Raw genomic sequence first — 12,268 nt, forward strand, 5'->3', positions numbered from 1 at the left:
CAAAAAAAAATTTTTTAATAAATAAAAAGATCCTTCATACCAACCAAACCATACATTATAAGAGTGAACAACTATGCCACAATAATGAGACATCAAAACACTCCTCACCAAAACATTCAGGAATGCTGAGGCCAATATTATATTCATCTCAAGCTCAGCATTTCAGCTGCTCTCCCTTTGGGAATCCCCTCCTATTTGTTTGGGTATATGGGCTTTGCTTATTTTTTACACTGCCACCCTGTTCCTCTCATCTAAAACCCACAGTTCTTATCTCTGTGTCTTTGCAAGTGCTGTTTGCTTTCTATCTCTGAAATGCCTTTTATCCTAATCCACATGACAAACTTTTCCTTCAAGAGTCAAGTCAAATGTGGCCTCCATGCTGAAATTGTCCATGTTCTATTCAGGCAGATTTAGGCTCTCCTGCCTCTGTGGTTTAAATCTTGAATACACTTCCCTTAGAGTAATACCAAGTCTTTAACTACTATTGACCACCTTCTATGTACTACATTAGAAGCTTTACATACATATTATCTTGGTCCTTCTAGGTAGGTATTACATCCCCAATTTCCCTAGATAACCTGCTTATAATCATAACAGGGCCAGGACAGAAATTAACTACCTGATGACTCCAAAGCTGATTATCTTTCTACTAGTCTAGAGTTTCTAAGAGTTTTGGAACCCAAACCCCTTGAGAATCTAACAGCTATGAACCTTCTCCACCCCTCTCCCAATGAGCTTACACACAAAACACTATGTATAATATGAAAGGGTTCGCAAACCCCCTGAAGCCCATCCACTGCCCCCAGGAAAACTTCTTGCTGCTTCTCACAAGTCTATTCACAGCCAGTAAACTTCTTAAGGGCAACAACTGTCATATTTTCAAATATCAATTCTAAACACAGTACCTAGGGCATAGTGGGCACTCGGTGAACATCTTCTGAATGGTGGATGGTAGGAACCATTGAAGGATGACAGGGCTGCCATTTTTGCATTCCTTCAGAGCCTACCAGGGTAGCTACTCAACTGTTGTTAAATAGCTTTTCAAATGCAGATTACATCTAAAAACAGTTACTATAGGAAATGTAGATATTAGCATACACCCCAAAGCCTCTGAGATTAACACGATACACGTTCCACATTCTCTAGGAAAAACTTTTGGGGAGCAACTACTTATATCTGCTATAAGCCAGTTCACAGACACTATAATATTATACAAATGGAAACAAGTATCTGTGCTATTTCAGATGGAAGGAGATAACAGTCAAGGTTTGAATGCATGAATCTAAAAAATTTAACTACTACAGGAAATATGAAATGCTGGGAGAGGGGTTCAATTCCTGTTTGGAAGAGACTAGTGGTTTAGAAGAACTGCATGTCACTGGACTTGCCTTAGCAAGTCTTCAACTCAAATCTAATGAAGGCTTTTTTTCCATGGTATTAAAAATCAAATTTGCAATGGAGAACAAGTGCTTTAAGATAAACTGGGCTAATATATTTATCTCAGAAAGTGAGAGTTAATTACAATTCTTACTTCTGAGTTCTGGGTGAATGTGGTAAAGTCATTCTAAATTTTTAGTGTTTTGATCTTCAAGGTATTTGTCTATAAAATAGAAGGAAAGTTTTCTAAGAAAGGGGAAAAATATGCTCAACAGTACAACACAGATAAGCAAGATTTCATTCATTCAGTGGGTATGCTCAAGGATGAGAAATAGCTCATTCCAGAGGAACGAAAGGACACACACTGCAGAGTACAGGAGTTAAATACTGGAAAGGTATGAGAGACTATGTTAAGAAGGCTCTGGAAGGCCAGGTTAAGAAGTGTAGACTTTATCCTATTGGCCTGTGATTCTAAACCAGGGCAAAAGCTACAAAATAGGCAGCAGGGGGATAGGAGAAAGGGAAATTCGTAAGACAGACATATAATTATAGTTTGAAAAAAAGCAGAGCTTGGGTCTGATGCTTTGAGTTGCCTTAGGCATTTAAAATTCCAATAATTTTAATGGTCATCAAAGGGAGCCTTGAGGGTTTTTTGAACTTATATTTTTCGATGATAAAAATAAAACCATGTTTCCAATACGGTTCTACATAAATGTATTAAAGAAAATTGAACTAGGCAGCAACAAGGGGACTCAAACCCACATCTTCTGATTTTATAACCCGTATGCCCTCCATTATCCCACAGATGCCAACACTTGAAAGTGATATTTTAGGAAAGTGAGCATGATATATGGAATGAATTAGATGAGGCAAGAAACTAGAGGCAAGGAAAGAACAACAGCTATTGCTGTAATCACTCCCAAAACACCCACGATTTACAAGATACCACTATTGTTGAAGAGATGTCAGTGACATGTTATCTGGATTTCCTTAATGAAATCTAAAACCAAAAGTTAAAAGTGGACATTTTATTAAAATTAATCATGGGGTGGAGGATATACAAGTAGTTACTTTAAGTGGTTCCCTCAATCCTTATGCATATCAACCAGTGTCCAGAGAAAAATACGCACCGTACTATTTTTCACATTTATGTAGAAGATATTACAATTAATAAAAATGTATTTATTTAAAAGTTTTACTAAATTCAGTCTAATACTTTATCTTTTATTTTCTTTTTTCAGTGGATACTAAAAATAAAACAACATTTGTGCCTGCACACCTGTAGGTAAGAGGAAGAAAAAGCAATTCTCATGCTGGTCTAAGAGACAAGCCCCTTGGACCACCTGAAGAGCCAAGCTCTGTTTTACAGCATTAAGCTCGCTACAATTTCTGCTAACGCAATGGCCATTAATGCTTATTAAATGCCAGGCACTATATTAAGCAATGGGGATACAGAGATAGTTAACTAAGTCCCAGTCTGTAGCCTTGGAAGCTTTCAGTCTGGGGAAATCAGAAATGTAAATGTTTATGAATCTAATGAACTGAGTGCTATAGAAACCCAGAAATGTTTACCATACGAACAAAAAATTTTAATCTATCTAAATGTTAATGCCTAACTGTCAGTTTCAATCTTTCAAAAATCTTTTCCAAATTAGATATCAAATATTGAAGGAAAAAAGCTAACAATATTCTAAAATTAAATACAGGAAAACATCCTTGAGAATTAACACTTGAGGTAAATTTTTATTGTGCTATCTCAGTGAGCCATGTCTGGAAAGTTACTTAAAAGTTCACTTCCACTTTTGAAGTTAGTTAAAATATAAATATGTTTGGCTGGACACTCATCAAAGGTAAGAAAATCTTAACTAAACCAGTGGCACTGGGAAAGGACTAAGATTAGCTCAGATGCTACGACTGGAAAATATTTCCTTTCACTCTAGCTTTAAAGACATGTTAGACATACCGCACCATTTATATAAGCTTACTGAGATATTTTAAAAACCTACAAGCCAACCACAAGATAGCACTTCACACCCTCTAAGGTGGTTATAATAAAAAAGACAGACAGTGACAAGTATTGGTGAGGATGTAAAGAAATTGGTGGGAATGGAAAATGTGCATTCTCCTGGTTGAAACGTAAAACATGGAGCAGCTTTGGAGAACACTCTGGCAGTTCCTCAAAATGTTAAACATACTTGTAGGTACATACCCAAGATAATCAAAAACATTGTACAAAACAAAAACTTGTGTAAAAGGTTCATAGTAGCATTATTCATAAAATAATACAAATGTATTACATCTTATGTATTATTATACACAAAATATTCCAAAATGTGAAAACAACGCAAACTGTCTATCAACAAACGAATGGATAAACAAAATATGGTATATCCATACAACAGAAAATTATTCAGTCATAAAAAGGAATGAAGTATTTCTGACCACGCAACAACACTGATGATCCTTGAAAACATTAAGTCAAAGGAGTCAGTCACAGAATACTGATTCCATTTATATGAAATGTCTAGACGAGGCAAATCTATGGAAACAGAAGGTAGATTAGTGGTTGCCCAAGGTCTGCAGGGAGCGGGGAGGAAGGGAGAAATGACTGCTAATGGGTATGCGGTTTCTTTTGGGGGTGATAAAAACTGATTGTGATGATGGTTGCACAATTTTGTGAATACACTAAAACCTATTAAATTACACAACTTAAATGAGTGAATTTTACACTAAGTGAATTATATCTCCATAAAGCTGTTATTAATTTTTAAAACACCTACAAGCCACAATATTGAACAGTTTAACAACGATGAAGTTTTTTATACTTATCTAGTCTGTGCAGCGTTAAGATCTTGCCAGGCTTTCAGTCCATCCTCCCCTCCTACTTTTTAACAAATCAAATCGTAGCCTTAAATCAAAACTTCAGAGGTCTTATTTAACCAAAAGACAAGTTCTTGTTATCTGTCTTTTAAAATTATACTTAAACAGCAGTCATTTCACAAAAGATATAGATAAGGAATGCATATATGAAAAATGTTCCTATCTCATCTTTTTTTTTAAAAGCAGAGGGTGGGAGGGGATCTGTGTCTTCCTCTGGCTTCTGCCATCTCCTTTCAGAATGTTAAAAGTAAATGGAAGAAATTTATACTACTTCGCCTATTTCTTCTTCAACCCACTACAGTCTGGCTTTTTCCCATACCCCAACCCCAAACTGCTTTTTCTAGTCACCAAATCACTCCTACTTGGCAAATAGAATGGGTGCTTTCTCAAGCTCACCTTACAGGTCCTCCCAGAATTACTGTATCAGACTTTGGTGACTACTCCTTTCCTGAAACTCTCCCAGGCTTTTCTGACATCCTCTGGGTTCCCTTCCTTCCTCTTTGACCACACCTTCCCGGGAGCAATCACTAGCACTTCCGTTTAGAAGCTGCTCTTTAAATGCTGACGCTCTTCAACCTAAAGTTGGTCACTCTATAGGCTTGTCTGAATAAGCTCGTTTCACTTTCCTGCTTTCAAATAACTCTTACATGCTTTAATTCTGTCCCGTCAGCTCTCTCATGCTCTACATTTCCACAAGATGTCTCATAGGCACCTCCTTTTAACGTGTCCAAAGCTAAACTCATTCTCTTCGACTTTGAAATTTCTTCCAACCATCTTCTGCTTGGTCTCCTCTGCTTGTTTCTCCTCTCTTCTTCCTTACCCTACCAAACAGTACCTTCCAACTTGAGTGACGGTATATCAAGCTAGAAACCTTGGAGCCGTACTACAACATTCCTATCTCCTTCACTACTCACATCTAGTGACTCGTTGAGACCTCTTCCTTTATCCTTATCAGATCCTTTGTACACTCTCTGTTCTACTGTCTTAGTTTAGCTCAGGCCCTCATACCTCACTCCCTATATTTCAACAGCTTCAAAAATGCTCTCCTTCAATCCGGTAATCCATTCTTCATACTACCATCAGAATCAACTTTCTGCAGCACAAATCTGTCAAATGACTGCTTACTTTTCTTAAAATATGCAGCGATCTGCAGAGACCTATAGTACTGATTCTCAGCATTTTACCAGAACCAACCTGAATGATATAAGTGAAGGCTCAAAGTAAAGCAGGCTGGGGTGGTGAGGGGACAACTGGAGGTGGGGAAACACTGCTGCAGTGTTCAAACAGAATGTCTATTTTCTTAACACCTGCCTACTTTCCCTGTAACTCTAAGACCTGTAGTGTGTTACTGTTCAAAATTACTATTACTGATCTATAGTATCCAGCATAGATTCAAGAACCTTCAAAACCTGATCCCTACCTAGGTGTCTCAGCCTCATGTTAGCCTTTATCATGCACTATTTCACTGTTTCTCAAAATCTGGTGATGGCCCACCCCCAGACCATTTCAAAGAGTCCACGAGGTCAAAACTCTTTTCCTAACAATACTAAGTTATGCTTTCTCACCTGTAAATATGCAAATGCACAGACTTTAGTACAAGATTTTTTTTAAACACTTTCATTCCCTTTAGGAGTGTACAGCGGAGCTTTCTAGAGGGTACATGACACGTGATACTGTGAAATGTGACAATGCAACAGTATGAATGCAACAGCTATAAGAATCCAGCTCTCTTCTATTAAGCCAGACATTAAAAAAATTTGCAAAAATATAAAAACAATGCTTCTTCCCACCAATAACTTTTTGAAAAATAATTACTTGTCATAAAATATAGTATACAGGTTAATATGGAATGGTTTTATTATCATTATTTTAAAGTAAACTGTATTTTTAAATATCTTCTAATTTCTAATACAGTAAATAAACAAAAGGTCTTTGGAGTCCTCAGTAATTTTTGAGAGTATAAAAGACTCTTAAGATCAAAAGGTGTGAGAACTGCTACATTATTTACAGCAGATTATCTACCACTCCCTAAATATGCTCAACTCTGAAACCTCCATCCTTTTGCATGGCGATGCATCCTCCACCACCTGCCTAGTCCCAGCCAGGTCCTAAGGGACCTCAGATGCATTCTGGAGAAACGGGATAGAGAGAACAGGTTTTGAAGTCAAGCAAGATACTTAACTTCTCAGAGTGTGTTCCCTTACCTGTAAAATATAGGTTATATCTATCTACCTCATAAATTGCCGATATGTTAAATAAGACACAATGTAAAAATATCTGGCACAGTGTTTAACATATAGTAGGGATGAAAAAATGTTAATTTCCTTTCTACCTAAAATAATTTATAAAATCACAAACACTATTGTAGTAAGATTAAAAACAATACAACAATTATTTAATCATAACAAAGCAAGCAAACTGGTTGTTTTGAGCAGTTCCTTCAGGATTACTATTAGTAGAGCAGATGGTTTTATATAATAAATTCTCTGAAATGCATAACTACTACAGTGGTTCTGCAGTTACTTGTGATTGATAAATTCAGATTAATTTAAAATATCAGTTATTGGGACTTCCCTGGTGGTCCAGTGGCAAAGAATCCACACCTTGCAATGCAGGGGATGTGGGTTCAATCCCTGGTCAGGCAACTAAGATCCCACATGCCATGGGACAACTAAGCCCGCCCACCAGAACTGCTGAGCTCACACACCTCAGCTAGAGAACCCGGGTGCCGCAAACTACAGAGCCCACGTGCCCTGGAACAAGCACGCCACAACTAGAGAGAAGCCCACGTGCTGCAGTGAAGATCCCAACTAAGACCTGACGCAGACAAAAATAAATTGAAAAAGTAAATAATAAATCTTAAAAAAAAATAAAATAAAATATCAGTTATTTTAAATAGCATTTTAACATAGGAATGCTTGCTATTACACCTCAGTTTAGCCTTAGAAAAAAATGTCCATAAATCTTCTCCTTCCAGTGTTTCACAAAAAAGTACTATAATTCACACCTCCTCTGCATCCTGTTTTTTAAATACTCTACTAAGTCCACTCATTAAATTTTTGTTTTCATCTCCATAAGTAGAAATAGAACCAGTTTTTAAACTGAAACTGCCATATTTGTAGCTTCACTGTTGTCCTTTATGATTTTTTTTATATACAAGTGTCTAGTGTATAAACTTTAGCCTAATCAGAATAAATTTACTTCTTGTTTCAGTACTTTAATTATACATGATAAAGCTTTAAAAAGCAAAAGAAAATTACTGAAAATGGAAAGCCCAGACATCTCTTTTTCCTTCTGTCTCTAGTTACATGTAACTGACTACATAAATTAGCCATTTGAGAATATAGAGACAGCACAATAATTTGTTAGATGAAGACCCTAAATATTAGTTTCATATTTCAGTCTTGTGAAGTAGGTAGTATTTTTCTTCTTTTAAAGGTGAGAAAACTCAGTCAACTCATTTTCTTTCAAGTGGCCTGCCCAAGGTCAGAAAACTAGCCAATGGCAGAGATGGGAGTAAAACATCTGTCAAACATAAATGTGCACCACCCTACCATACACATTTACTTGTCATGATCACTGTCTCCCATTTCATAAAGAAGACTAAGAATCGAGATAGTTGAGATCATGTTCTGGATCTGCCACAGATTAGCTATTTAATCATCAACTTGTAATCATTTTGGTGCCGTAGTTTACACCACCTCAATACCTTAGTTTTCTCCTCTTTCACAGAATGGGGTGCACAACAGGCAAAGGCCAAGAACAGACAACTCACAGAATAGTTAACAAGAGGAAAAATTTCTACCCTTACTAGTATCAAGATATTCAAATTAAAACAAGATACCATTTTTCAACCATCAAATTATCAAAGATCCAAGATAATTATTATGAACACTCATACAGTACTGACAGTTGTATAAACTGACAGGACTTCTTCAAAAAGTTATTCATAAACACATATTAAATGTTTATATCCCTTCATCTAGTACTTCCATTACTGGAAGATATCTTATGCAATAATCCAAAATAAAGAAGCTTTATGCATAAGTGTTCACTACAGAATTATGACATATAATAGCAGAAAATAAATGGCCTAAACATTCAACCATAAGAAAATAGTTAAGCTAAAAGACAGTGGCTAGGTGAAATATTATATAGCCACCTAAAATCATTTTTACAAATGAAAAACACTTAAATATTAAGCTGGAAAAAATTTTCTAAGAATATTAAATGGTATTGATTATGTAGTATGGTCACAGAGTAGCATTAAAAACATTAACAGAGATAGCCTTTGGGAGATGGGACTATAGGAGGGCTGAGCGGAATAATGGAAAGACCACAGTTTGAATGCCCATTCCACTTTCCTACAGGTAAGGCATTCTTAATTATTACTGTATAATTTCCAAATTTGAAACAATGAACATTATCACTTCATATCTGAATAAGGTTATAATACAGTAGCTAGATTACCCCGAAGGCTCAGTCCTAAAATGCTAAAAAATTTTTAATGCATTTTTAATCCATATCAGAATTTAAGAACAACAGAAGAGTTAGAATCTATCAGGGGATTTCCTATTCTCTTTCCATGGCAGAGGGGACAAAGTTTCCCTCCAGCTTTCTAGTCAAGGGAAAAAGAGGCACCAACTAGCAACCTTAATTACAGCTATTGCTTATCAAGTCACAGAATAAAAAAAGCAAGCACTACAAAAGAACAGCCCTAGTAATCAAATCTCAAGTGTAGAATCCCCTAACTATCCCTAGGTACTATGGAAGAAAAAGGAAACTCATTTAGTCCTGGAGAAATGAAATCTCCAATAGGAATCCCTGACTCATCCCCAAAGCATGAACCCTAAGGCTACTTCCCCTGTACAGGAGTTCAGAGACTGGGCACTTGTCCTGATGGCCTGCATCACCAAACAATGCTCTTTCCTGACAGGATATGCCCATGGATAACAAGATGATTAGCATGCAAAGAATAAGTGGCCAGGGACCACACCACCTCTCCTTCCACAACCAAAATAAGACTGTGTAAGACTAGTTTTAAACATTTAAAATATTCTATATAAATATTTTCTTCTCTTTTGGCCGAAGAGTAGTAAAAAGGGGACTCTGTCCAATTATTGTGATACCATTCCAAAGATACCAACACATTTAAAATTCTCAATAGTAAAAAGGGAACATGTCTTCTTTTCTTTAACCTTTTCAGATCATAAAGTAATTTTTCAAATACATAGGCTAAATATCAAGAGAAAATCTTTAAAATAAGGCGTAAATTACTTAATCAACATTTTCTACACCTTCAAAAGATACTAACAAAACCTAACTCCTAGCCTCCTCTATTATTGGTCTAGGGAGGCGGGAATCACAAAGCTCCAACAACACTGTTACAATATTGTATAAGGTGAAGGGTTAAGAATTTTAACGCTAAAGCTTTACTAGACCGAAGTCTCTTTAAAATGTGAAAAATTATTTCAGCACTAAAAGCCATTTCACCTGCACCTTGTAAACAATTAAACTGTACTTTGAAACAAAAACTAGTCAATGTTTGCTGCTCACTCACTTTTATACACATTAACTGTGTATCCCTTGAACAATCGCGAATTTCAGAGTTAAGTGACTATTCCTGGAGGTGTATCTGGCCCGGGAGCAAAATTTTCCCTAGCTTATTTCCCATTCCCAAACCCCGCCAAGACTAAGGAGCAGCCACTTCCCAAAGTCCCACTTCCTTTTCCATTCCCCAGACCTCCAGGGTTTCCAACGCCCCAGTCTTGCGCAATATCCGTAGGAGCAGCCGCCGCAACCACCGCCTCCTAAGCCGAGAAACAACCCTAAAGGGAACATTGTCCAGCAGAAAAATACGGGGCGGGGGGGCGCAATGGAGGAAGTCGACTTCTCCTCCCACGCCTTCGGATCTGACCCCCTCGTAGTGATGGACCAAGAGCAATTCCACGACCAGGACTTTTAACCTCCTCTCCAGCCCGCCTGTACAAGCAGAGGGCGGAAGGCGGGGGAGGGGGTGTCGGATGGGGGGGGGTGTTGGGGAGACTTCGAAGGTTATCTCCCACTTCAGGGCTTCGGCCCGTACGGTCGCCTCCGCCTCAACACGACTATTGTTCCCAAGTTCCCCACCCCCACCCCGGATAGGAAGTGATAGTCACATCCCCTCTGCCTTCGGCAGTGTCCCCTAGGGAGTCTGAAGTAGGCTTCCTTCAGGATAACCACGCACCTCCCCACCCCTACACACACACGCGCTTACCCCCTCAACATCAAGTCACATTGACCCCAAAACCATCTCAAACCTGGATCTCAAGAGACCAGAGATGAAACAGGGGTAAATGGAAATTGAGCAAACCACGAGAATGCTTAGGGACAGACCCTTTCCCATGCACCGGAGATAACTGCGAACCCAGGAACGGCAAACAGTCCTACCTTGCCCACCCCAGTGACCAGCTTGAGCAAAGGGACCCCACGAGTTAATTGCCACCTTAAGAGCCCCGTTCCTCCCTCAGCCGCGACCCTCCCTGGAGGGGCAGTTGGATGGGGAGGTGAGGAGAGACGAGCCCCCCGGCCTGTACCTCATTCGCCTCCGGCTCCCGGCCCGAGAAACAATAGGTGGTCTCTGGCGGCGGTGCTGAGTGCGGGCTCGGCCGGGCGGCCTCTCCCTTCGCGTCCCGGACGCCGGCGGAGGGGGCCGCGATCGCGGGAGGAGAAAAGGCGGCCGAGGGGCGGAGGCGACCTCACCTCCCGCCGGCAGCCGAGTCCACCCGGCCCTTGGGGCTGGCGCGCGCCCCCTCCGCCCCTCTCCTTACAGCCGCACACAAAGCGCTGGCGGCCCGGGCCGGCCGGGCGAGGCTGCAGTGGGCTCCGGTGCCGGCGAGAGGAGTCGACAGCGAGGGGAGGGACTCACCATGAAGTCCCGGGCGAAGTTGTCCTCCCCATTGTGGTCCGGACTCTTCATGGCCTGGACCCTCTGTATGAATTTCCTCAGGATCTCCACTTGCTCCATCCTCCCGAGTCCCCCCGGCTGCGGTCGCTGGCCCCCCCGCCGCCCTCCCGCCCGGCGCAGAGCCCGCTCAGTCTTCCCCAGCTCGCTCCCCCTACCCGACCCCTCTCTCCCGACCCCCGCCGCTCCCTGCTCCTCCCCACCGCCCAAGGCGGTGGCAGCGGCGGCACCAGCCCGGCTCCCGATCCTACAACTTCCAGGAGCAGCCGCCGCTCTCCCACAGTACGGGGCGAGCCACTGCGGCTAGCGCCAACCCCAACCCCCAGCTTGCTCCATCCTCCTTCCCCGCCCTCCTCCTGCTCTGCCGGAGACGCCGCCACCGCCTTAGGAACACGGCTCTCCGACCGCCCTGCCCCCCCCAACCCCTTCCCGGTTCCTCCTTCCCTCCCTCCCTCCCTCCCGGCTAGCAGCCGCAGCCGCCTCTCCCCACGGGCTCGCCCCCGCCGCCACCCAAACGCGCGTCTCCGCGCAGCGGCTCCGTCCCGGGTGCTACGCCGCGCCGAGTCGCCCCCGCCCGCCCCGCCCCCAAGCCCGCCCCGCCCCCAAGCCCGCCCCGCCGGCCCTAGCCCGGCTAGGAGTGGCTGGGAGGCGCTTCGGCAGTCGGCTGGGAGACTTGACTCTACTTCCGGGGCGTGGTCCCGCCCGGGCTGCGCATAGGTTTGAGGAGCGGTCGTAGGAGGGAATTCGACACAACCGGGCAAACGCTACTCAATTGGAGTAGGACTTGAGTTGGAAATTGCGGTCTCACCGCCTATTAGTGGGAAAAACATATTTCTAGAGTGCTTCCGCCCGCCGCCAGCCGTGGGCTGGGACTACAAATCCAGGCCGGCCGGAGTCCAGGAGTGGGGCGGGGGAGGGCGGCGGTGGGAAGAGAGGCATGCTGGGAACTGTAGTAGTGTCATCTCCACGTTCGCCGCAGGTATGTCTTCATCTTAATGTTGAGGGCACTTAGACCTTGGCACTTTGGGGAATGGCTACAGCCAAGAGAAACGAAACGCTTCTTCAGTG

The 12,268-nt window shown here is 41.8% G+C and overlaps 1 protein-coding gene across 4 annotated transcripts in view; it reads right to left on the bottom strand.

Moving 5' to 3' along the window:
* The window catches only part of PTPN12 (protein tyrosine phosphatase non-receptor type 12), an 86,604-nt gene extending 75,023 nt beyond the window's left edge, over positions 1 to 11,581 (bottom strand). The window contains exon 1 of one of the 4 annotated variants that reach the window (XM_033439714.2): positions 11,165 to 11,581. In XM_033439714.2, the coding sequence (XP_033295605.1) occupies positions 11,165 to 11,263 (99 nt within the window). In that variant the 5' untranslated portion in view covers positions 11,264 to 11,581. The remainder of the gene's footprint in view (positions 1 to 11,164) is intronic. The other 3 variants (XM_049714936.1, XM_004263393.4, XM_033439716.2) reach the window with 3 other exon arrangements.
* Positions 11,582 to 12,268: the final 687 nt, after the last annotated feature.

This window comes from Orcinus orca, chromosome 9 (assembly GCF_937001465.1).
Source record: "Orcinus orca chromosome 9, mOrcOrc1.1, whole genome shotgun sequence".
Lineage (NCBI taxonomy): Eukaryota > Metazoa > Chordata > Mammalia > Artiodactyla > Delphinidae > Orcinus > Orcinus orca.